At 35.4% G+C, this 27,921-nt stretch overlaps 1 protein-coding gene across 1 annotated transcript in view; it reads left to right on the plus strand.

Moving 5' to 3' along the window:
* The window catches only part of USH2A (usherin), a gene marked incomplete at both ends in the record, with an annotated part of 378,822 nt that overhangs the window by 182,707 nt on the left and 168,194 nt on the right, over nt 1-27,921 (plus strand). Inside the window, 5 exons of the mRNA XM_080614877.1 lie at nt 12,615-12,774; nt 13,261-13,432; nt 17,725-17,872; nt 22,160-22,311; nt 26,107-26,269. Of these exons, the coding sequence (XP_080471003.1) occupies nt 12,615-12,774; nt 13,261-13,432; nt 17,725-17,872; nt 22,160-22,311; nt 26,107-26,269 (795 nt within the window). The remainder of the gene's footprint in view (nt 1-12,614; nt 12,775-13,260; nt 13,433-17,724; nt 17,873-22,159; nt 22,312-26,106; nt 26,270-27,921) is intronic.

The raw sequence follows: 27,921 nt of genomic DNA on the forward strand, positions 1-27,921 counted from the left end.
AAGAATAAGATTAGTGTGCTTTAAGTAAAGCTTAGACTCATGGTCTTTAAATGAATGGAAAGGTAGACAATAAACATTGTTATTGTTTCTCTGATGGCTTCTTTGGATATGCCATGGTCCTTTATTATAGAGGCACATTTTAGTCACATTTACAGTATGCGTGTTTTGTTTTCTTTTTCTGCATGTCTGGGTATGTTTGTGGCTACATGCAAATAAGCATCTGGATTTCTAATGTAAAAGAATAGTGCTGTTAAATCATTTTGGTAAGGAGCAGTGATGTGCAAAGTCTGTACATGAAAGAGAATAAGTCATCAGGTGGGAAATAGTGAATTTTTACACTGATAATATTTATATGATAATATACTGCCTTTTTTATGTATCTGGAAACATATCATTAGCAATTTCTAGTTCTAACTTGTGAGTTAATTAATTCAGTAAGTTCTATGTTTTTTCTGTGAGCATATGTAGTTTCCATCAATGAAGGTGTAAAAATATATAAAATTGTATACAAATATCTTGGGGGAGACTTAGAATACTTTTGTTTTAAAGTTTTTCTAGTTAGTAGAAATCTAATTAGTATAAATAAAAAATCAGAGTTGGAGTCAGTGCTGAATAGAGAGTAGGGGCAGCTGAATCAGCTCTGCCAGCAGCTGAAAGCATTTGTGTTAGAACAGTGAGTAAATAGCTTTGCATCCCCTCTGTTAGTGGAGGTGACTATAGAATCCGCTTTACTAAAAGCTTCTGGGTCTTCATTGCTTACCTTTCCAGGATAGTTGACTACGCTAGGTAAGTTTGTACAAACGATGCATAAGTGGTGAGAATGTCCACAGTGTATTCTAGGAGAAATGTAGAAAATTAAGGAAATTATCAGTAGTGGAAAGTAACCCATGTTAGTATAGTGTATAAATAGCTTTCTTTTATTGAATTTTGTGCTCACTTCAACTTTGGAGCTATTTGTGATCACTTAATTTTAATACTATTAGTAATTTGCTTTCTGATTAGGGAATAATAATTTAATCCAATTCACATGAATGTTCACATGTTCTCACAAGATGACGTGCTAGCATTTTCATCAGCTCAAGGATAAGAATCCTCTCCTACATATCAAATAATTGCGGTGACTTTTGCTATTCTTAAAAGTTAGGGCAAAAGTATTATTTTCCTTTTAACTTCTGTGTTTTGAATTTGTGAGATATGGCCCTTGGGATTTCATAGCATTGTTGCAATGTCACATAGCAATTTTTAAGCTGTTAGATTGTACTGGGAATTTAAATGCATGCATAATTAAAGTCTTTTTCCTAAGTTTACAGGTAGAGATAAAGTACGTAGAAAGCTAGTCAAGGAAAACTCAAAGTTTTCCTTGATACACTTAAGAAACATTAAGATCAAATGCATAAATAAATAGATACATAAATGTTATCAGAAAAAGTCTCAGCTTAACTTTGAAAAGCAGTTGCACGACAGATATTGAGGAAAAATAAATAATTGGTGGTTAGGACTAGAACATAATTTAAAATATTTGCACACAAGTCAAAGAAAAATCCATGGAACTAAACTTGAACTAAGTCTAAACTAAACTAAGTTCAATACAGTTGAGAGAAATTACAAGATGACTTCTTCCACCAAAAAGTCTGTCTCTAGTGATGCTTCTTTGGAGTTACAAGAATCAATACTGTAGCGCTCCAGCCAGAGAACCAAAAAATACTAAAGCAACTTATACTAAGATCATTCCTTATTCCTACATGTTATTACCAGGTAGCAGAATGCTTCTTAGGGGTAGAACTGCTGTGGGGGAAAGCCACAGGCTCTGCAAAATTTGTAGCCTTCTTGTGCTGTCATATAAGTTGTGGTCACAACAGGTATTAGTTTACAGGCTTCAGCAGAGAAGCTGAGGACATGAATGGATGTGGAGATTAGCCTACTCTTCCAAGAGATCCAACTAGAGGAGCAGTACATCACGTTAACTTTGAAGTGTAAGGAAGTTTCGGTTGCAAGTTCTGTGTTCATTTGATAAATTAGGTAGAGGACTTGAGTTTTCTCTGGCACCTTCTGAAAGCACTACCATTTAACATCTGCTTCTTCCAGTCATGTCCCTGAGTGTAAAAAGAAAATGCAGAAAGAGGACACCAATACTGTGACATAAAGCAGATACCTTAATAGACATCATTGGGAATGTATGTCTTTTGCTTTTCTACAAAAAAGAAAAAGTATGATTATAAAATCTAAACAGTCTAGCTGGAAAGGAAGGAAAAAGAATTGTGGAGCAGTGGGACTGAAAAATATACTGTGTTCTACATGCATGAGAGTGGAGGGGGGGAGAGGGTTGGCATGAAATACGAAAGTCTCTTAAGGGTTTGCCACTTGTGAATTATGCATCTTGCTCTCACTAGTAGGCGTAAATGCATAATTCTAATCTGTTCTTATGACTTATTTATAACATGCAGTATAATGTAAATTCTGTGCCTGCTTTGTAGAAGCTTAACATGCCGGTTAGGGTATGAAGATATTTCAGGGAGCCTACACAGATAACTTTCTTGGCATAGCCCTCTGTTGCCAGTTGAAGAGCATAAACTTCAAACAATAAATTAAACTAGCTATACCCGCTATTTACAGGAGGAATACAGACAGGATGTAAGGAATCAGGATCAACAGATAATAAGAAAAGCATTCATCTTGAAATAAACTACTCTGCATTATTATTATTTATGATAGTTACTGTTATTAACAAAGTACATGTGGAATAGAGAAAAAGCCTGCAACACCCACTGAATTTATGAGACTGGGGACAGATGCATGCTCTTTCTTTTCTATCACTGGCACTGATCGATCTGTATTTTTCCCTGATGATGGTTTATGCTATTATAACTGTTTGGTGGCTCCTTACTACTGAGTTATGTTTGCAAAGCACTTCACAAATGAGAACAAGCCTCTGAACATTACATCCTAATCTGAACATCCTATAGACACGCCATCATACAGGGCAGCTGACTGCACCACCTGTGATCTGTGTAACCACAAACATGATTTATTCTGGTAATCCCAGTTAAATGCATCACATCAGATTGTGGCAGTTATGTTAACTGATGACATTACTGACACTACATGACGTAAGTGGGTAGTAAAAAACCCTGAAAAGGGTTTTTTAAGTTTGGGTTTGGTTTTGTTGTTTGGTTGGTTTGGTTTGGGGGTTTTCGGGGTTTTTTGGGGTTTTGTGGGTTTTGTTTGTTTGTTTGTTTTTCTTTTCTTTTCTTTAGAGTAAAATATATAAAAAGCACGTAAACTTTTTTCTTTTTAAAAAAGGGGGAAGGGGGATCCCAAGTATTTTCCCCAACCACTTGTTGTCTGTATTAATGACTTAATATCTATCTATCTTATTGTTCTGGTAAGGACAGAGGAAAGTAGATAGAAGTACAGTCTATTTCATTATGCTGCTAATTCTATGGGCAGCTCAAAACCAGCTGAGCTTTTATAGTCTTGCAACAGATTTAACTTGCTATAAATTGTCTTGTTTAGGAACAGTGCTCAGAAGTTGAATCCTCCCATTATAGCTGTTCCAGCACCACAGTAATGTTTTAGCAAAACCCTTTATTCTCTGACTATAATTCAGATATACAGAGCTGTTCTGGTCCTGGAAAAGTGAGAGTATCTCTTCTTCAGAAACTCTTAAATTACATGATGCCTTGCCTGGATAGTTAGAGTTGTTCTCTGATAGTCTTGTATGAGTGGGTCTATACAGAATGGTGGAACAAGTTACCCATAATGGCTGTAAAAATACATATACAGCTAAATAAAGCTCATAACCTATAAACCATTAATTTGTAATCTCTACTTGATAGCAGTTCAAGCAACCATTTTCATATTTTTGTTTAGGTTCCAAATTCCAAATTAGATTAGTTATTCTGAAAATCCCACTTTTTAAATTTACTGGATGTCCTTTTCCCCCTGTATTACTGAAAGGGAGCTCACGGGAACACAGGATCCTAATTGCTTTCCTATGTAGGACTTAGTATCTTATATACCTGCCTGGTGTGTCGTCTTCTTTGTTTCCTTTATACAGATTGGTTTTTCAGCCTCTCTTCCTAAAAGAGTGTTTGTAAACCTGTGCTTTCTCACTGCCATCTTCCAGCCAGACTTTATTTCTGTACTCTGCAATATATGCTATTCCAGATGAAACTGCGCTATTGATTTATATAAAATGATAGTATTAGTTGCTGTATTACTTACCATATATTCTTATATAACTTAATATCCTACTGGCTTCCATGTATTCTTATATAACTTAATATCCTACTGGCTTCTCTTACCACAGCTGCACATTTGCATGTGTTCTTCAGCAGCCTGTAAAAGTGGCAGTCAGGTGCTTCTGACCTGAACTGTTAGCTCAGCACCAGATGTAAAGTGGGTCTGAATTCTGTTTCTCCCACTGCAGCAAGATTGGAATTACTTGGGAATACAGGATGTGTTTCTGTTAGAGAGCCAAGGGATTCTTGGTCATACTAATGTGAATCCAGAGCAGTTCCATTTTTATAGCAGCAGGCATCTGAGATTCAAATTTGCAACATAGTTGCCTAGTGAAAATATATTTTTCCAGTTGTGAACATAAAGCTGAAGTAATACAGAGGTAAAAATGTTCAAAACACTTTCCCCACCCCCTTTTTCACAGTTTTGGGCTCGACATTGACCGACAGATCATGGCTCTTATGATTTATACTAATAATTCCCCTCTATTTAAGCTGATAGCAATACAGTGGCTGGATTGGAAGCATTCATGAATGGAAATCTTCATTTAAATCTTAAAAGAGGGCTGTGTCATGCCATATTATGTGCAAAGAAATGACAAAGAGAAAAATAAACTAAGATAGTGATATTGGTATGACCATAATTACTGCTCTTCAGGGGCCTGGTAAAAATTAATGTGATGTGTCCGCTTTCTGCTTTCTCCCCCTTTGACCTTCAAACTCATTAGATTCAATTGATGCTGAATGTTTGCACTGACTGGCTGTGTATTGTTTTGACAATGAGAGAAGCCTTTAAAAACATTCTTAGGACACCTCTGTATTTTTCTGATGGTGACTAATGATGATGGGACAGAGTAGCACATCAGGGATGCCAGGGGAAGGAAGGTTCCAAGGAGCTTCATGCATGTACCATGATTCTTCTGTGGTCAGTGACATGGGATGTCTTTACACATGGAATCAAGTAGATTAATTGGTGGTGAAGTATTAAGAGAAGTTTAAATGCCCTTCTCTGATGTTTCCCGTCATTTTTTTCTAAACAGTGTGGTGTGTGATACTCCACATGATTTGAGTTTTCTTAAGTTGATCACCTTTAGGACTTCAAGCTAGTGGAGGGCAAGAACACCCTGGAAAAGCATAGAATCATAGGATTGTTAAGGTTGGAAGAGACTTTAAAGCTTATCCAGTTCCAACCCCCTGCCACAGACAGGGACACTTTCCACTAGAACAGATTGCTCCAAGCCCTGTTCAACCTGGCCTTGAACACTGCCAGGAATGGAGCAGCCACAGCTTCTCTGGGCACTGTGTGCCAGTGCCTCGCCACCCTCACAGGGAAGGATCTCTTCTTAATATATAATCTCAGTCTCCCCTCTGTCAGTTTAAAGCCATTCCCCCTTGTCCTGTCACTACAGGCCCTTGTCAAAAACCTCTCTCCAGCTTTCTTGTAGGCACCCTTTAGGTATTGGAAGACTGTTAGAAGGTCTCCCCAGAGCCTTCTCCAGGCTGAACAAACCCAACTCTCTCAGTCTATATTCATAGCAGAGGTGCTCCAGCCCTCTGAACATCTTCATGTATTCATTCAAGTATTCATCTGTGGACTCATTCAAGCAGGTCCAGCTCTCTATTACGTGAAGTACCTATAGTAGCTATCTCAGGGACATGCTTTAAAACAGAAGACTGGTATTGTTGTATTCCAGCTTTTGCAATGAGAAAGGAATAATATGCATGTTTAATTAAAAAGATATGTACCTTGCTAGGGTAAGATTTAAACTGGTAGTTTTACCACACCACACCCCCCTCAGCAAAAAATGAAACACAATAACCAGGAATAGATGCTAATTCAGCCTTGTGAATTGTTCGGGATGGAACGTAACATTTGAGGGATGAATTTGTGCTCAAAGTAGTACAAGAGTTTGGGCTGATAGAATGCCAGAAAGGTTTTCTGTGCAATAGTTAATGGTTTTAAGAGCATTACCAAGAGGCACTGTTACTAAATGTGAAAACAAATAGACTTCATAATCTTTGCTGTTAAGACATAATTATAACTAAAAGCATTAAAGTACTTTGGAACTACTACTTTTCCAAAGGTGGAACTGTAGTTCTACCACATGCATATAATATCTTCATTAATTATTTGAAATAATTGCAGACTGAAGTTTTCAAAGAGCCTTTCTGTTGTGGTTTAAGCCCAGCCGGTAACTCGGAACCATGCAGCTGCTCGCTCCCTCCCTCTCTTCCACCCCCCAACACCTCTACCCGCTCCCAGAGAGATAGGGAGGAGAATGGAAAGAATGTAACTCCCATGTAGTTACATAGTTACATAGGGCAGAGGCAAGAACAGCCCAGTAACTACAGTATAACACAAAACCACTGCTGCTACTACCAATAATAATAATGATGATAAGGGAAATAACAAGGGAAGAGAATATAAAATTGGAAGGGGAAAAGGAAAGAAACCAATCAATACAAGTGATGCACAGTACAATTGCTCAACACCTGCTAACCGATACCCAGCCCATCCTGAGCAGCGATCTGGGCCTTCCAGGTAACTCCCCCCATTTTCTATACTGGGCATGATGTGCTGTGGTATGGAATACCCAAACTTTGGCTAGTTTGGGTCAGGTGTCCTATCTCTGCTTCCTCCTGGCTTCCCGTGCCCCTCCTCACTGGCAGAGCATGAGAAACTGAAAAGTCCTTGATTGAAGTAAACATTACTTAGCAACAACTAAAAACATTGGTGTTTTCGGTGTTGTTCTCAGACTGAAGTTGGAAACACAGCACTGCACCAGCTGCTAAGAAGGAGAAAAATAACTGTGACAGCTGAACCCAGGACACTTTCATTACACCTTTGTGCCAAAGATTTTTTATTCTTGAATATATCTTTTTTTACACAGTCCAACATATGGCTGTCATGGTTTTGCTGTTCCCATATGATACATGGCTATACTCTTTAATTCTTCAGATGGGGGCCTGGAAGTTACACCTTTCCTGAATTCTTCTGAAGCATATAAATCTCAAATGAAATGAGGATTTACTGCTTTGTGAGTAATTTGGAAAAATTTCAGCAATATTTACTGCTGAGGGAAGAGCTTGTAAAACTCATCAGCATTTCTTAGACAGATAGAAGCAAAGTTGGTTTATCCATATGCCATTGTGTCAAAGACTTTGCTGGTTAGATATTCTCTTATGGTGCTTCCTGAAAATCATTATTTGTGACCCTGAGTTTATTTATCTCTATTTCTTGCCCTTGTTTTCTTGTTTTTAGTGGCTTCAAAAAAATTCTCTTAATTCTCATTTTGGAACATTCATAATTATTAATTAATATCCAGCAGAATTTGCTGTTTCTTCAATTGATTGGACAGTTTCACATGTGAAAGGCCATTCATTGCTTGTTGGTACAATTAGGTATATGAGCACACTTTCCTGGGGCTTGATTGAGTTGCCTCAAGTAGGCAAGTGGTGTCATTTATGATGCCCTGGTTTTCCCTGAAATATTGAGTGATGAGTGGAATGGCATGAGATTCACAGGAAATCTATGAAAAAGACAGAGCATTAATATTATGCTTGCCAGAGAAGATTGTACATTAGCGCTGGTTCTTCAAGAGTCAATATAATTAAGTGATTGGTGCTTTATAAATACAGAAAGCAGCATATACTCTACTAGAAGTTATATATGAATTGCTGCTTGCTTTCAGAAAATGTCGGGAGGGAAAGAACTGCTAATGGTATCTGACGGAGTAAGCCTGATAATATGATGTTGGCACTTATTTTATGAATTTGATTTTATTTTTTGATAGTGCATAAAGATCAGATAGGGACATTCTTGTATTTGGTGATGCAGATTTATGGTCCCGAAGGGTTTGCCTTCTAATTAAAAATTAAGTTACTCTGAGGTAATTTAACAAACTATGCGAAAGAAGATGAGAGAACAGAATAAGAGTGTAAGTAATGAGCTGAAGTAGTTGTACAGTCTACCTACATGAACAATGTGGTGATTGGAATTCTTTGGAAGTGTTTCATCTTTATACTCTCTCAGCAGGTTTTCTTTGTTGTGCTGCTAACAATCTCTTGCTGCTGTATTATTTTCCTTTGAATATAGCAATGGGATAGCTATTGTCTCAATTATTTTCCTAAGAGAAACTGTGTGGTGTTCCTTACACAAGTCACGTTTCAGCTGAGTGCTCACCAAGACAGGACATCGCCATTTCTGGTCCTTACAATCGATGGCTGAAACTAGGGAGAGTGGAAATAGGGTGGAAGAGGAATAGGAAAGAAGGATATGTGACTCTTTTGCTGTAAATGTGAATACAAAATGCTGCATGTTACAAAGAAATGAAAACATTATAGACATTACTACTGTATTACTTTTTAACTGGGGTGTGCTCTGACATCTTGACAGTAAAGTGAAGTTCCTAAATCTCTAATTTTGGGCTTGGGTTTTTTTTTACTCTACTGACAATGTTTTTCTTCTCTATCTTAGTAACATCTCTCAAATTCCATGCTAAAAGTAGCACTGTAGTGTTGCATATTATCTTTCAATGACTACCCATTAAATTTGATCAAAGCAAAGTGAGTGTTCTTATTGACCATGCAAACAGGGTCATTCTTTATTCTTTCTGTCTCATGCATCGATTGTGTTATAAGACCTTATGCTGGTGGTTATTAGAAACTAGATATACACCAAGCACTATAGTTAGATTTATCATGATATTTAAGATAGTTGCTTTGGTTAGTGTGGCAAGTTCTACATATACCACATATATAATAAATGTAGTGGTATGTGAATGTCGATGTTAATGATAGACACTATAGTTAGCATTTCTCTTGATGATACGTGAGTTAGGAAAGAATTTTGTTTGTTTGTATTGTCCCTGGTGTCAAAGAGACGGAAAGGCAGGTTGGGCCCTTCCACTTCTCCTCCCCTGCAGTTCTTCTTCCTTGCTTCCACCTCTTTCTTTGGGGAAAGGAAATAATGGGTTTTAAACAGATATGTGGTGTTTTAGTTTAGCGTTATTTTGTTCTGGTTTTGATGTGAAAAATATAGTTATTTTTCTGGCTACGTGCTACCTTAATAGAATGATCTGAGGGAATCTTGTGCCCCCAAGAAAGTCTCTTTTTTTTTTTTTTTGCTCTTTCATGCTCTTTGCCCTTCTGAATCCAGAAATGAGTACAAGACCAAATCCCGAATTTAGGCTTTTCTCATAATTTTTAAGTTTAGATTTGTTTTGGTAAGAAGTGATTTAGAAGAGTAGTTATTGTAAAATTGCAATAAAAAGCATTTGATATTATTTTAAAGTAATGCAGGAGACCGGAATTATGGAACACAATTAGCTCGATCAAGCAAATGTGTAAAAAAGCTTTCCGTTTTTGCTGTGAGTTAAAAAGAAAATAACTGTCTGCTTATTGGGTTGATTCTGTAAATCGAGATCAATTAAATTCTTCCAGCAACAGCATGAAATCATTCGTAAAATAACATATAAACACATAACATAACTCATACCTTATATTGTAAATGATGGTTTGTTTGACATTAATCACTGTTTTTTCCATGCACCGGGATGCATTTTCTTTTAACACGTTTCTGGATAATGCTTGTGGATCCATTTCTAATGTGTTTGAGAGGGATCTGTTTATCATGTCCACAATTGCCTGTATTTGATCTTATGCAAATCATACAATCAAGCAAATGGAAAGCAAGGCATTGTTGCTATAGGACCTTGACAAATGGTGGCTTTGTAGTTTTAAGAACCTCCTCCCTTATATTGTTCAGATTCATGTTTGTATCTGTAGTTTTTGAATTCACTGATCCATTTTGAAACCCTTTGAACTTTAAATACGAAAATATTTGCCAAATCAGATTGTGACAAATAACTGCAGTAATTATGATGTAATGCGATTTCTGTTGTTCAGTTTGTCAGTTTCTGGTTCTAACCTTTTAGAAATACTACTTACACTGTGTTCATGGGCACATCCAAACCTTGATGAAGTCTATGGATTTTCCTTGACTGCAAAGCTCATGCTTTGAGTGACATTGCTATGTCTCTAATTACTGTGTTTACTTCTACTGCTCCCATTAACAGTTGTTCTTTTTAGACTTTATCCCACCTAAATGTTTAGATTCCATTGAAGCATTCTATTCAACATTTGTTAATCAAAATACATTAGCAGTATTAAATCAAGACAAGGAATACACATCTTTGATCCTGTTGCTTTTTCCATTCCAGGCACTGTGATGCATGTAGTAACTTGCAGTCACTTATTTTTTTCAGGGAGGGAAATAAAACATTTTCCATTCTCTTAATCTTTGACAAAGTTCCTCCCTCGTCAAATTTAACTAGATATTTCCAGAAACTCTTATGCATGCAAGTAGTCTCACCAGCTGCTGTGTGCATGAACTCTGGGTTTCAGTACAAGCTACCTATTTTAAAAACCAGTTCCTTAAAGGAGAGAAAAATACCTCTCCCCAACCGCCATCACAAATCTGTGTACAAGGAAAACAGTGTTCACCACATATAAATGGAAAAAGAGATCCACTTGTTTTTCTCTTCTCCCTTCTCGTGTGTTTTATTTGCCCTGCTAAGTGAAGCCACACAATATAGTTTCATTTCAGAGAAGAATGTGTGTTCATTATTTACAAGGATATTAGTTAAATAGGTGCATGGATTGCTTTCAGCTGTTCCTTTTATGATTGCTAAAAGTAAAATCCTCCTCATCACTTGCTTGCCCACCCAGAACATGGAATATCTGATGGAATACCTGATGCTTGGAACATGGAATATCTGATACTTGTATCACAGACTTCCATATCCATTTGTACTTTCTGTGACTTCTCAGACGGCAGCTGCAAGGAAGAAGGGATGCAGGAAAGTGTACACTAATGAGGGCAATACCATTGGTACAGCGTGTGGAGTTTACTTTCTCCACTTGCTGAGCCAGCTTGAGCACCTGCTCTGGAGTGTGCTTTCCCTCTCTCACCCGCATAAGCACTGCTTAACCCTGGTAGAATCAGTCCCATTATGTTGATTAAGCATGTCACTGTGTTACAGGCATTCACTTGACAATTTTATTTTTTTTTTTTTATGGCTTTTTTTTAACTCACACTTTGCCATGTGCTCTATAGTGCAACACCACTGAATGATACTGCCTTTTCAATAGTACCAGTTCATTCTCTCCTCACACAGAGTGGAGTAAATCAGAAAGAATTCCATTCCAGCAGGCACTGGGGACATTATATGAGGGGGAAACTAATGAGAAAGAACTTGGGTCTATAACATTTCTGCTTTAGTGATGTTTCTGTCATCGATCTTTTAATTTGTGCTCATCAGTATTTTTACACAAAATGATAACTTGATATTATTTGGCTCTGAGATCACCTGCATTTGTTGTGTCTTGCAAAAACCCACAACTTTTCTGGCATATTAAAATGTCTATCTATAACATCTGCATTTTGCTCGTATACCTTAATACTGTTGCCAAAAGCTCAATCAGAAATTCCTTCTTAAAGGATTTGCTCATTAAAATTCTGTGATTTGTATTTTAATATAAAAAATAAAAGAAAAAGGTTAGACAATTATGTCTGCATTTCTTTCCTACATTAATTTTTCTGACAAACATTCCTTTATTAGTATTTGGAAGAATATATGAGGCTGAAGAGCTTTTAGAATATTTATTCAGCAAAGTTGCTACGTTTTAGTCACAATTTTCTGCTGTAATTGGAATAGCTTCATAATAAATTACCATTTAATAGTTGTATTGCTATAGCGTTAGCCAGGTTGTCTTTAGTGAAATACATATTACAAATGTTTGTCATTCGTGCAGCTGAAGGCAGGCAAAGAAAGAACTGACCGGTATGAGTCGTGGTGACAATGAGTTTCCTTTGTGTTCATGCTTATAATGAAATCTGCATGAAGTGAATGCTTGTATGTATTGTTGCTTGACATTCATGTACCATATGTCACATTTTTAAACAAAATCCAACCTGGCTGTGTTAATAAACATATACTTGTTTTTCCATTAATTTGATTTGATTTAATCATCTTAAAGGTGTTCATTTGCCACTGTAGAGGTGCTGTACATAGCACCTGAGAGGCTAACATCTTTCTTTTTGTTTAGGTGATGTGCACTTAAGTGTAAATGTACTGTACAATGGGGTCATCTCAACCAAAGCCTGTCCCATAGACCTGTTAATAGTTAAAATTTGCAGTTATTTGCTATTAAACAGCAAATACTTATTCACTCCTCTGGGACAAACGTGAAATGTCTGAGACGTACAGGTTCCTCTTTCTCTTGATTTTGTGAATTCACTACCCTCTCATAGTTATAGAAAAAAAAGGTGAAATTAATATACAAAGTAAACTAATATTCCTTTCCTCCCCCTAGATTTAGCTGTTTTTACACCGCACCAGTTTCTGCTCACTGCATGCACTCTTGCTGGCTGTACAAACAGTTCCCAGGTCACCTTGTTTACAGCACAGCTACCACCGTCTCATGTAGATGCCCCAGTCCTGACGGTTTTGGATCCTAGAACAATATATGTACAGTAAGTTATGATTTCTTCTTTCCTGACAACACAATAGTGCATCAGTTTATTCAAGAATTCCAGTGAGTTCAATCAGGGGAAGGGTTTGTGACATAAAATTAAATTTATTATGATTAAATGCATAGAAGTGATTAGTTTAGTGGTTCTGTGAACCTTCTGATTATCACTTGCCAACTTAATTTCCATTTTGTCTTTACGCAATCAGTATAACCTACATATGGGCATAGCCTCTGAAAAACTTCAGTGCAGGATATGTTCTGGTGATAAGCCTGTTTTGTAGCCCCTGCTTTGTGTGTTACTGTGATCATTTACCTATTGAGTACGAATGCTATATTAAAGGTATGCCTTTGACTTATTTTCATGGTTACACAACTATGTTTTCAAATTCTTACAAAAACCCCAAAAAGTCCCCTAAACAAAGCATTACATTTTTCAGTATGGTCTGAATCTTTGCTGGTCTTAATCATATTTTGCTTTCATTTGCAGATGGAAAGAACCAGTAGCAGCAAATGGAATCCTAGATCGCTATATGATTTATATTGCCAAAAATGAGCAGAATTTTACAAAGTGGAATGTAATCTATAACAGCACAGAACTTTTTCTGGATTTTACTATTCATCAGCTTTTCCCGGGTACTGAATACCTCATAAAACTAGCTGTAAGTTTTAAAGATGTGTAGTAGAGGTGTAAAGTAGTGAAAATTACTCTGATGTGGTTAACATTTGAATACTTAATGGCTCATGCATCCACTTTCTTTAACATCTTTCTGAAACCAAGGTGGATGAGCCATCCTGAACAACAAGTGTTTTGTTTCAAAACTGGCCCTCAAAAAACATGTCTATAATTTAAACACAGAGTTTTTTCAAGGATTAACTAACAGAGAATTTACCAGAACTATATGAAAGACTTAAAAACTTATATCCAATAGTTTCTTGTATTTGATTAGTCTGTCACATTTTGTACCATGATAATTTGCTATTTCTTCATAAAATCTGTATGTAGAAGGAAATAGCAGAAAGGAAAAGAGTTCAGTATAAAACAGCAGTTTGTTTATTTAAAACAGTATAAAAGTCCTTCATGTTTTCATTACATAACTTTCTTACTAGTGTTATTTTATGATGAAATAGAAGAGCTTCAGTACAGTAACAAACTTGAAAATGTGTATAAAAGCACAGGATTGTCCCTTGTTTTAAGCACACTGTTCATTTTATAACAATACCTATATAAGGATATTTGCTTTGATAAATGCCATAGAAAAGTATTCTGCTCTTGATTATGAATAAATTTACATTTATGTAGACTGGGTATGCATTCATTTTTTCTTAGCATGCTCTTGAATGTTCTAAATATTATACCACAAAAAAAATAAGCTATCTTCAGGTGATGATAAGGAGATGACTTGAACTTGAAAAAGCAAGGATATTCAGTCTAATTAAAGCTTAGATTCATGTTGAAATTAATTCATTTGTGCCTAGATATTTCAGCATAGTAAATTGTATAGCATATAAAATAGCACGAGATCCAAAACTAGGGCAGTACTACAACAGACATTTTATGCCTTTTAGCATAAAAATGGGACTATCAAAAGAATTTGTGCTGTCCTTCACTGTGTGACAGCTCTTCCGTGCTCCTGCCCAGCTCCTGTGTGTGGGGGCACAAGGAGAGAGGATCAGGGGAGAATTAACAGCTAGGATCTGGAGAGCAACTGGGACTGCTTCTTTTGGTGGCTCTGCTTGGAACATGGTTAAAACAGGTGTTGTGTGGACTTTGTTTTTACTTCATGTTGTGCAGCTTTTCCATAAGTTACTGAATACATTTTTAGGAATCTTTGATGTTTATATTTTTATTTTCTATTTGATTGATAGTTTTGATTTTTTTTTTTTTTTTTTTTAATATTTGCATTGCATCAGTGGTAACCAGAATGTAAGAAAAGATAATGTCTTCTGGTGAGGGTGATAACCAGATTTACCTGGACAAAATGCAATCATCTGTGATAGGCAGGTTAGAAGACCTAAATGTCCTTGCAGCTCTAAAAATGGCATTATCTCTGAGGTGTGATAGCTTTCTTAAAACGTTTGGATCCATTGTATTTAGAAATTGTCAGACTACTTTGAGAAGAATTTCATGTTAGGGATTTACAAGTTACAAAGTTTCAGTATGTACAAATGTCTACATCAAATGCAGCAAAACCATATCACGCACACATACCTGGAAAAAATTGAAATATTTAGTGTTTCACATATAATTTAATAGGAATTGCAATAAAACTTTTAAAGTAAAGACAACAATAGAATACCTTCAGCACTGGGAATTAACGCTTTCTTTGGTTAGAATGAAATAGTTGTATCAGCTTGAACCTTTTTCTTTCCCTTGTTTCACAGGTAATACTAATTTGGTTTTGTATCCATTCAAAAACTGGCTTTGGTTTACGTGGGAAATTTTAAGTTGAGTCATCAAAAGTTGCTGCTTTGAACACAGGAATCGGGATCCTCATCAGCAGAACTGTCAGCACCTCACAGGCTGCTGGCTTTAGCTTTTGTATGACAGGTTAATATAAGTACACTAAGTTAACAAAATGTCTATCTTTGTATGTTCTTACCAGTTTTTACAATATATTCCTGCCATTTAATATGTAGCAGTTGTATTCATAACTAGTGCAACAACTTTTATAAGCAAATCGAATGCTTCTTTCTAAAAGTCAGCTGAGAAGTCTTAAAGTCATGTCTCCATGGATCAGTGCAAAGGAACTTGCTTTTGCACTGTTCATGCTCTAAGATGGATGGGTGTGATGGATGGGTGTGAGCCAGGCCAGTCTGAAAGCAAATGAAAAGCTGAAAGACTGCGTTTATTAGCCAGGGTGGTGCACCCATTTGTATGATTTGAGTGCTTTTGTGATTCAACTGTTAATCTAGTTGATCTCTTCATGGCTGTGTTTTGTGTCTAAGCCAGCTCTGGTGCTAACGGAGGATTGCTGGGTGGTGTCTTGTTATCTGGTTTGTATCTGTCTTTTGGCTCTCTTGATGCCTAGATATTTTTTGCAAAATTTGCCTCAAATCTGTTTCTCGATGAAGTTTAGTATGGCACAGTGGGGCTCTATCTAGGTGTAGGATTTCATGGCTTTAAGCATTACTGCATGTGATGGTCGCAGCAATGCCCAGTCTATTTGGATACACTGATCTAAAAACCCACTGTTTAAAGTGTAGATGAGCTTTCTTTTACGGTTTCTTATTAGAAGAGTCAGACACTTCATTCCCCAGCAAGTTTCAGGGGTACACAAATTGAGTTTCATGAAATTCAAGAAATAAATAAATGGGAAGGCTGCTGTTACTGAGCCCTTGAATGAAAAAGCGCTCCACTGCTGAGGAAAACTCAGTGGAACTTGTTTAACAAGCTAATAAGGAGTGTGCAAAGAAGAGGTCTTCCAGAGCTGGTGTTTTCAGCTTCTTCATTAAGCCAATAGAAGTGAAATAATTTGAAGAATAGTTTGCATTTTCTGGAAGGATAATGTTCTTAAATATTTTCCTAATCAAAATACTAACAATTATCTGAGCATTGTCTAAGCTGACTATTTTAAACACTATCATGTTTAAAGTAAATGCCATTTTCAGATGTTCCCAAAACTGAGGTTGCGTTCTTTCATCTTTATTAGATAGCCCAGACTGAACACAATCTGTAGTTGTGTTGGGAGTGTAATTTCCAGTGACAGCAGCACAATCTTGGTATATAAAATAGCCTCTCATTTACAAACAGTTCTTACTTTTACTCATGGGTAAATCGTTAGCATACAGTTTTGGAGCAGGGTAGGAAAGATGTTGACTGCTCTCTGATTTGAAACACACTGGAAAATGGGAAATTGAAGCTAATCCTTTCAAATAAAATATACTAGCTTGAAAGAAGCATTTTATTCTTGGAGATCTGTACAACATTATATTTCCTTTATGTGCAGATGATCCAGAGCACACACTTCAGCACATGAGCAACTCCTAAAAAAGAGATGATTCCATAGGTTTTAATTAGAAGTATGTCTGAATCTGGATCTTTGTTGAGTTTGGGTTTTGATTTATTTTATTTCTAAACAATAAAACTAAACAATAAACTAAGGAATCTTTAAATCCAGTACAGAGTTTCTATATTCTTGTTCGGGTTTTTTTAACTTCTGTAAGAACTCCTGTCTTTTTTCACACATCTTAGTGCAAGTAATTGGAAAACCAGTACATGTAAGGACCATAGCTGTGGAGTCTTACATGAAAAAATGTGAAACTCTAAAAGCTTGTTTTTATTTTTGCATATTGTACTGTTTCTTAATCAAGCAAAAAATAAAAGTAGTGTAATCCATCTTTCTTGTCTGGTAACTGAAATACAAAGGATTTGACTTTATTGTTCATAAACATGTAATAATAACTGTTACATACTGATTTATAATAGTGTTTTTTCACTCTTTTAATTGCACCTGCACATCACTCTGTGTGCTTTCATGAAGTGCAGGACTGTCTGAATGGCATGTTTTTCTCAGTGACTGTTCATCGAGATAATTTCAGTGCATTGATAGTTGGTCAGTGTATTCTGTGTCTGGAACTTGTGAGAGCTTTTCAGTCAATTCCAGCAGTTTTGCGCTGTAAATGATACCTTTTGTATTCTTGGTTGTTTGTTTTTTTACTGCAGCTACAAAAGCAGTGGAAAACTAGTTGTAATTATGACTCACACTTAAATGCGAAATGCTGCAAGTGAGACATTAGTATAATGTTTTAGCTGAATTCTACCTAAAAACTCAGTATCATATGTAGCACATCTTGTTGTTTAAGAAAAGAAGTAAACAAATCTATGCTAAGAAAAGTATCTTCACAGACTTAGTTTAAATATGTAAAAATTCTAAAACTTCACAGAAAAGCATTGCTAAAATTATTGGCATTATGTTAAAATATGTTTATTTGTTTCAATTCGTATTTTAAGGCTTGCACTGCAGGTGGATGTTCAATAAGTGAAGCTAGCACAGCTATAACAGATGAAAGTACACCAGAAGGTGTTCCTGCTCCAAAAGCCCAGTCATATTCATCTGACTCCTTTAACATCTCATGGACTAAGCCTGAGCATCCGAATGGTAAGTGAACTCTCCTAGCCTCAAGTTAAAAAGATGATTAGTAAAGGTAAATTAATATTCTAAATGGCAGCTTATATGTGGTGCTTAATTTTTAATGATCATTTTAGCACATAAAATACCTGTGATAGTATCATTGTCTGCAGCTAGGAGATTGTGGGGTTTCAGCCTATCCTATGGTTTTAGTGGCTCAAAAGTGCTCCCTTTTGATAGTTTGCATGTACTGCATCTCATTGTTTAATGTTTTCCAGGACAAGTGAGCTGAGCAATAGGCATTCTTGGAGAATATCAGTCTAGGACATTGATTTCACCTTCCAATAAAATATTAATTTCTTTTACATTAATTGATAAGTAATATTAGATTTGTGTTATACGCAGTCCTTTTGAAAGTGTACATTTCCATGGCTGTGGAAGTTAAATAACATACTTTCTTTAGTTTAGAAATGCTTTCCACTGTGAAATATATGTGTGTATAAAACTTTTGGGAAGATTTTACATTTCTAACACTACTGCACAGTATCATGTGGTGTTGGAATTTACCTTGATTTTATTATCATGCATATAACAGCTTAAAGCACAACAGAGGATGTTATATAGACAGAAATCACTGAATTTAAAGCAACAGATTTTTTTTCCATTGTCTTATCATATTCATATATATAAATTATTTCTCACAGTGGTTTTACATGAATTTTAATTTTTCCCCTGCAAGTTTTTCCTCACCTTAAACTGTGTGGCACAGCATATCCTACTTGTAAAACTTCACTCCAAGGCACTTTAAATAATCCCCCCAAAATTGGTAATTGTAAAAGCTACATATATTTAATATTCTGTAAGGTCTTACATTGCTTTTAGAAAGAAATAACAGTATGTCACCTGTTGTTAAATAATGTATTGAATAATTTGTGATTCTTTATGTGGGAGTCATATTGGAAGTTTTTGCCTCCTAGCTCTTTAAAAACCCTCTAACCCTGTATCCAAAATTCCATATGTGGCAAAAACTTAGAGGAAGACAAAGAGGAAGGAAAAAGGGGAAAGGATGTGGCTGGGGGGAGTGAGAATGGAAGGCAGAAAGATCATATATGTGGCTCAGTGGCTAAAATCTGAATAATTTTACGTGTAATAGTTCATGTCATGAACTGATCCTACTATCCCTTCTTCATTGTGGGGAAAAAAACACAGCAGAGCCCTCTATTTCTGTCACGTACATGGATAGTGTAATATAAGCGATATTGACTATTTAGTTGAGGGTAAGATATGGAGAGGCTTGTGAAATGATTACTAGATTATCTTTAAGTTCCCTTCCAAACCTAACCATTCTATGATTCTGTGAAATGACATGTAGCATCAGATACTCTGTTTTGAGCCCCCACTATTCTAGTGGTCTCAATAAAGAATCATATATTCTTTATAACATGTCTATTACAGTCTTACCGTATAGTCATAGATAATATTAAGTCTTGATCTGAACTGTATCTTCCAAGGCTATATGGAATTTGTATGGGAAATATTAGGCATGGTAATTAGTTATTCAGTGAACTAATCCAGGACTTGTTCCTGAAAGTGCTTGTGCTTGTGAGAGAAGATTTGTGCTTGTAGTCAGTAAAATCTACGTAGATAAAAGTACGTTGTCCTAAGATTTGACCTCTAGATTGTACCTGAAGAGTGAAATGGTTGTAGTACTTTAGATTCAAAGCCTCTTTTCATCTTTAATGTTTAGAATATCATTGACAGATTATATGGTCTTACCCAGGAAAGGAAGAGAAAGAAGAAAAATGGAAGTGTGTGTAGCTTTTTTCAGTTTAAGCTTTATTTGCTTTGTTTGTTTTCTTTAAGTGAAACATAATTGTACTATAGTCAATAGAGATTTTGTCTTAAATGAAACCAATATTTAATCTAGCTACTTAGACTTAATAATTATGAAGAAACTACGTCTTTTCATGGTGACTATGTGTTGCTCACAAAGCAATGTGCTTAACACAAAAATGTGCTATACCTTGCAATACTTCATGGATGGTAAACTTCAGGCATATCTATAAAGTCTTTAAAAAGTAGGTAATATTTGGGCCGACTTTGAACTTTTTCTCAGTATGCTTTGGAAACATAGAGTGGTGAAATAGAGAGGCTAAGTTATTTATCCCTGGCCGAAAAGAATTATCAGCTAATTCAGAAAAATGGCTTCCCATCTCAAAGTCAAAGTCAGACTATGAGCTCTTTTGTTCTGAAATGTACTTTGTTCTTTCTTTTCATTCTGTAATCTTCTCCATCAGAGAAAAAAAGCTCACAGTGTTGACCAGCTGCTCCTCAGATTGTGAATGCTGCAAGGTGCTGTGGCTTTAGGAACACTTTAAAATACTTGTCCAGTTAATGAACACTTGGTTACAGTGGGGATCCCATAGAGGCACATATGACACCAATGTTAATATCAGATGATCACATTATGATTCGTGCTGTTACCAGAAAGGAATTAATGATTTGTTGATTCCTGTAAAGGGTTATCGCTACTGAGATAGATACTAAAAGTACTTCAGGAGGTTTTGGTTGGGTGGTTGGTTGGTTTATTTTTTTCCTATAAAACACATCTTTAATGCCAGTGTTCACATTTTTACTATGAGATAAATATGTTTGTTAACATATATTATATATATATTATATTATGTATTATATATATATTATACATATTATATATATTATATATATTATATATCTATGCATGCACACACACACATATATATGTACCATATATATAAATGATGTTCTGATGCAAATTATATAGTATAATTTGTTTATTTGATGTAGGGCAAATATCAACCATTAATGCCCTTGCTTTACAAGCAACTAGACACAGAACCCTGAGGGACTTTTGCTTTAGGAAGCCTTTCAAACATGGTAGGATTGATAATGTGAGATTTACCAGGACTTCCTCCCACACACAGGTCTCTGACTTGAGTTTAGCCTCTCACTTTTCTAGAATTGAGGAATCTGTGAATCGCTTCACCATACGCAGCTCTGCATTGTTTTGTCATATATAACTTTCGAAGTATAACTCTTCAATAGTCTTCAGCTGAAACAGTTGTGTATTTATTTACGAAGCATTTCTCCATTCAGTAGAGGGGAAAATCTTTTCTCAGTTTCAAACAGTATCTTCCTCAATGTAGTTTCAAACAATTCAGTTTAAAGTGAAGGAAAGGTGAATTGCGATATATTTTTACAATACAAAGATGTTTTCTATAATGGGAAGATCAGAAGGCATCCTCTGAATTGAACTCACTTCTAATGCACCCTATAGCTTAGCATTTCTTGGCCTTAAGATTTAAATATAGCTTTTAAAAAAGGAGAATAGTCAGAAGGGAGAAATATGGAGGAATAGCCCTGAAAAAAAAAACAAAAAAACCATTCTTTTGCAATCTCAACTTCCAAAATCTAAGCCAATCTGTAAAGTTTAGTCTTTAGTTTATTCAGTTCTAAACACTGTGTATGTACAGTCTATACAGGATTCATGCTATCCTTTCATGCACCTTTGGAAGAATAGATTTAGGTTTTCTTAGAAGTGAGATAAGCAATCATCTGCAATTTTGGAGTTAGTATTAGCCCATTACACCAGGGCCATTCTCATCTATCTAAAAGTCTTGCTAATATTTGTTTTGAGTTTGAAAATGTATTTTCTTTCTTTAGTTTGAATATGTAAATAATAGTTTACTTCAGGACTTTTTCTACAGCATACTTAGAAAGAAACAGCTATCAGTATTGTTTTATGTGTGGTTTTGTTTAGAAAAGTGGGTAAAACTGTTTTCCCGACAGGACACTTCCACCCATCAGTTCCTGATTTATCTTAGTTATAGCACTGGCCTAAGTTGTCCTTCTATGCTTCAATTATAGTGTAGATCACAATCTTTTTTCTAAGTCCAAAGTTGTCAAGATGTGACATGGTTTTGTTTGTCTCTCTACTTCTTGTGTAGACAGGCATATGCAGAATAGGCTGCAATTGCCTCAGTTTTCCTGATTCCAAGGTGATGTTAGCTGCTATTCAGAAACAAATTTGTTAAGGGATGGTCTTTGAAACAATACAGTTGTTTTCAAAAGGTGCAATCCACTTGCAACGTTTTCAACAGTAAAAGATGGGAGGATGTGTTTCTTCTAAGTGTTGTATACACAGTCCTGCTAAACACTTGCTTCACTATAAACTGTTTGACTGTACTGCTACTACTACCACCCTAATGTCTGTAGGGTTAGTTTTCTTCTAAGCTCTGTAGCTGTTTAGATATTGAGTGCTATCACATTGTTTTATAGGTATTATTACTACCTATGGATTGTATATGGATGGTGTTCTGATGCAAAATTCATCACAGCTAAGTTGTTACGCTGATGGACTTGCTCCTTGGAGTCTGCATTCCTTCAGAGTCCAGGCGTGTACTGCAAAAGGTTGTGCTTTGGGTCCATTGGTGAGTACCTTAATTTGCATTCTGGGAGCATAGTAAATGTCAGGTGACAGTGAATATCAGAATAAATGGTGATGATTCACTCTAGTCAGTACTACCCCATCTGACAAAATGTGACATTTAAAAAAAAAAACCCTGTTTAAGAGCTGCTAAGGATTTGATAGGTCATTGTTAGGCACCATTCCAAAGCAGAACAGGAGTACAGTGAAAGAAAGGCAAAACTTGAGACTGAAACACATATTATTGACATTAAAAAGAGTTAATATATTTGAAAGGTGCAGATGTGCTTTAACCAGATTTATAAGGACATATCTAAAGAAAGAATTACTATTCCAGTAATGGGCAAATTTCTAGCTGCCTGACTGAAAGGACGGAAGTTAATTTGAGAATTGCAGAAGCCAGAAGTGGCAACAGGAGCAAGGAAAATATAGTTATTCATAAATATCTTTTGAATGCAAGTGTGTGATCAGAATATTATACTGACATATTTTAACAGTCTTGTACAAAAGCCTATTTTGTTCAGGATTTGAGAAAAAAGAAGTATTAAATCTGACATGTGAAAAACAAGCCTTCTGAGGCCTTTCTATTTTTTTAAAGGTTTTTAGACATGTAGGTGAACTGATAAATCCATTATGATTTCATAGTACTGTAGCTGATGAATAGCTGGAATAATATCTACTATGCTTGATTTTGTTTTCAAGCATAACTGAGAAAGAAACCTATGTTAATTCTGTGATCTAATTTTTTTTCTCTTTAATTCAGCTTTATGTGTGTACTTTTCATTTTTCTAACAAGAAAAGAAAAGGGAAAAAGCAGAAGATTACGGAGCTTTTTTTCATGTTGTTCTGTTTATTTTTCTGTCAGAATTTGTAATATCACTATATTGTGCTCTGGAAAGAACTTCCAGGTTTTATTTTTATGATATAATTTCTTAGTCACATTTCCAGTATTCTTTCCAAGATTGCTTTCTTTCAAATGCTGGTAACATCATCTATCTTAGAATAAGGCTAGACTTATAGCCATTAAACATTTTATAGTTTGCTTTACTTTGAAGGATATTTACTCTTAAAAGCTTGAATGGCTCTTTGCCAGTTTTTCTTGTACATTTTATACAACTTCACATATACCCCAAAACCAAACCTTGTTTTAAGGTATTCAATGTGCAATAACCTAATGCATTTTGTTGGTAGTGATGTTTAAGACAAGTAGTTACCAGACTTTGCACACAGGTGAAATACGTATGTTTTCAGTACTTCTGTCTTATCAAATAGACGTCAAAAGGACAGAACAGAATGTCAGTAGTTAAGGTTTTAAAAAGTATTTTTAGTAGACATTTTTACATCTCCACTGAAATGCAGACTTGTAACTTGACTTTTCAAACAGTTCAAAGTAGGGGTCGCTTGTATCTGATGCTCATCTGCATCCCATGATTAGTACGCAAAATGTTTTCCGACACTAGTGATCCATCTCTAATGACAGGAATTGAAGTACAACATCTTTATTTAGGCTCACTTAAGTGTTGCATCTTCATTAGATTTCTTGAAAGATTTTTGTATCAAGTACAAAATAAATCCAACACTTTAAAAAAAAATGAATAAAAAGAAAACCCACATGTTTTGTCTTTAAATAGTCGAGTAAACATCTTCCAGCAGTAAATTGATATGCTTCCATCTATTTTTGTTGCTGGTCCTGTGCTTAATGTGCCCTAATTGATGAATGAGTGTTATGTGACTATCCTAAATATGGGATTGCTCCATCTTATGTTTCTGAAGGTGGCTCTGAAGATCTTAAATCAGTTATGAAAGCATTAGCAGCTATTGTGTTTCAATATTAGATAGTTTGTATTTAGTTTATTTTTGTCAGTGATTGATTTAAGTGAGATGCAGGTTGGTAACATGTAAATTAAGAAATGCTAATTTTGAATCTCTTTCTAGTAAAGCCAAGATAACGTTTTTGTGTCTGTTCTAACTGGGGTTTTTTTTGGTTTTAAAAATGCAAATATAAACATGGATTATGAAGAAATAGTGTAACCTCTAATAAACTGTTTTGAGGAATTCAGGAGATCTGAAAATCTGCTGGTTTTGAAATGTGTTAGCTCTTGAAAATACCTTGTAAATAGATGTAAATGTTTGTCACCTCAACCCACTGCTAATAAACCTAAATTTCAGGTCTTTAGCTTATGTGCACGCTAGTACTCGTTTTTTCAATTCAGATGGATGACTGTGTTTTCACGATATTATTCCTATTGTGTTGTTGTGTTATTTATATGATAGAGTATTTTTTAAGTTATTAATAAACACATCTGACAATATCACAAAATTGTGTATAAAGTAATGTTTAGAAAAAGAAATATGAAACAGGCTTTCTGTGCCTTGTGTTCATATACAGAATGTGCACTTTAACACAAAAGAGTATTGTTAAAATACACTGCAGAGATATAGCTGTGGAGGATAATGCATTTAATTCTATTAATATTTCTTATACTAAAAAGAATAGCAGGTCATAAAGAAAAGGCTAGAGACACAATGCAGCTGTTGCAGCTGTTTAGGATGTAGTACATATTGCTGTAAGTTCATACTGTTTTAAGAATATTTTAATCCTTTTCAGTAGAAAAATTGCTTAGAATTTGTTTCTCCATGTTTCTGTTGTGATGAGATCAGAGTACCTGCATTTAGCAGCACAACTAACTACAAGAAATTCTTTTAGCTTGGGAAGCACACTTTAGTGCAGTTCTTCCATAAGAATGTTTTTGACTGAAATATCCAAATAATCAATGTAGCACTGATCCAATGAATCTATGAAGCAGTTGTTTATTTTAAGCATGTACTCTATCCTGTTGACTTTACTGCAGCTGCTCAGCTTTCTTAAATATAAGTGTGTGAATATAGAAGCACATGTAGAGATAGTGATGCACCTCAGCAATATAGCCTGGCACTTGTTAACAATAAGCTTTCAAAAGTGTACATGCTAAAGAGTAAAACATTTATGTTCCGAGGACAAAGCAAGTATGTTTGGTTGTTTTGATGGCAGGTGTGGCACATGAAAAATAACATTTATTATCACTCCCATGAACTTGTATTTGTGAGGCACTTAGAAAGGTCTGAAACCATCTTCTACCTTAGAAAATACCAGATAAATCATGTATGAAAAACAAACTTGTTGCCATAAATAAAGGACTAGCAAATTATTTTGTTCCATAGCACTGTTCACTACCAGTTGTGAAATTTCAATACTAGATTTCTATAATATTGAATGAGTATTTATATTAAAAAGTTATCATATTTTATTTTCTCTTAAAGGCCTACTTTTTATTGCAAATTAAATCTGTTAAGTGAAATGAAAAGATAATTCAAGGAGCAACAAATACTCTCCAAAGAATATTTTTTCTCTATCAGATATCTGTAATAATTTGCTACAGCATTTAAATGCATTTTCGTTACAGTTGTCTTTTAAAATACAGAAACTAAAAAAAAAAATTTGTGGTTTTCTGCTTCTGCTTCCTCCACTAATGCTAAGCTGAGATCATTCACCCACATGAGGTGCAATGGTGTTTTTAAGAAATGAATTATTCTTTCCCAGTTGCTTGTTCCCTGTTCCTTACAGGTGTCTCTGTATAAAGTATGTTAGTTGCTGAACAGCTTCAAGCAAATGCAGATGAAATGAAAGTAAAATGCTTCAAAATTAAGATGCTTACAGTGTTTTTTCCTGACAAATAACTTTTCTTTTTATCGCATTTCTCATTCCTTCCCTCTTTATAAACCATGGCAACAAACCTTGACCTTATGGCTGAATTTACAGGTAGAAGCTTGGACCATGGAAGCTTCCCCACAGGGAACAATTGATGTATTTGCTACTGTTGATGGGCCCAAAGAAGTTCAATTAAAATGGCTTTCCCCAAATAATCCTAATGGAAAATTGGCTTACACAGTCCTTGTCACTGGTCTCTTCTATGTTGATCAAGGTAATATTTTTTTCCTTTGTAATAAGTGTAATCATTTCATTGATATTCCATTTAATTTTTTCCTTAATTCCTTTAGCACTATATATTTCCTGCTTGTTTTGTGTCTCCATTGATTATTTTAGAATTATCAATTTTATTCTTTTAAGAACAGCTGCTTTGATTTATGGTGCTTTACATTTGTACAAGCACATAAATTGCCAAATAAAGATAAGCCTCCTGCACTCATTTGCTCTCTAGATATACACATAGAGCCTTATCTCACAACCTTAACTCAGATAAGGAAGCTAGACTCACCAAATTTCAGGTGGTTTGCTTATATAAGTGGGAGGCATTCATGAGAGTTGTTCATAATATAGTTGATCATCGGTATATTTGAAATTTATGTAAGCAGTCATAATGAAGTAAGGCTTACAAACAGCCAGGTACCTAAAAAAGTATTCAGTGAAATTAGACACTTATTCCTAACAAGAAGAAAGGAAAAGTGGCTCTATTTCTATATAACAAACAGACTCAACATCCAAATCAAAAGTTATCTGTTGAATCTTACAGTATTGTGGGCGGCTCTTTTATTTCCGCTATTTTCTTGTGGGTTGGACTTTTTGTTTCTTTCTTGTGTGTTTTAAACCTGAACATAGTAATGCGGTCTTGGCGCAAACGTTGCCACATCAGAGCAGGTAGAGTTAGACAGGGATGTTAGCCTTGTGTAAAAGGCTGTATAACTCACTAAAGAATGTAAAGAGACATGTTTTCCAAATGTGTTACACAAAGTGTGTATTTTTCAGTTGCAAGTAAAATGCTGTGTCCTCTAATTATTATAAAGATGTAAAAGACTTGGGCAGTGAGTAAAAATGGATGTTCACAAAAAGCATGCGAGTGTTTAATATGTCAATTTGAGCTATTAAGCATGCTCTAAGGTATAATAAATAATAAAATATTGTACACAAATAATATTCATTAATTATACCTAACAATATTGTCATTAATTTTTAGTGCACTTTAAATAGCATGGTTGACATCAGGCAGCTCTACAAATGTTTTCTTATAAATATAATACAAAATTGGGGTTGAAAGTAATGTTTGGCTGATATTTAATCCTTCTATGTACTGTACACAAATTTAATCAGTCTTGTATATGCAGTAACAGACACATAATTGAATCAATGATGGCTTCATAACTTGCTTCTTTTTTCAGCTCAGAGAAAGATTTGTTGTTTCCAGTATTGTTGCTAAAGAGAACATACACACTGTAATTGCTGTCCTCTACAAGGTAGTATATAAATGAATTTGTTTCTGTACTGTTTGGAGAAACGCAACCATTGAAGAATGTAATGTGTGGTAGGCAGTCCGGGCTGACCCCTCACAAAAGCTGTTGTGTTCCCCTTTTTATGCAGTGAAGGCTTTGATGTATTCTGCTGTGAAGCACTTGTGTAAGATTAGGAGGAGAAGGAGTGATGATCAATTTGAAAAAGAGGAGCAACATTTTGGCTGGACCCCTGACAGCACAGCCATTTCCGCCAAGGCAGCAGGGTGAATAATGCAAAAGCCGTATTCCCCTTGTGTTTAATCTTACATTGTTTTTGCAGAGGAAATTTCTGCTTCCTTTCTAAGTTGTGTCATCCTTGGTTGTCATCCTGTCTCTCAAACCATCAAAA

The sequence above is a fragment of the Psittacula echo genome, assembly GCF_963264785.1.
Source record: "Psittacula echo genome assembly, chromosome: 4".
Classification (NCBI taxonomy): domain Eukaryota; kingdom Metazoa; phylum Chordata; class Aves; order Psittaciformes; family Psittacidae; genus Psittacula; species Psittacula echo.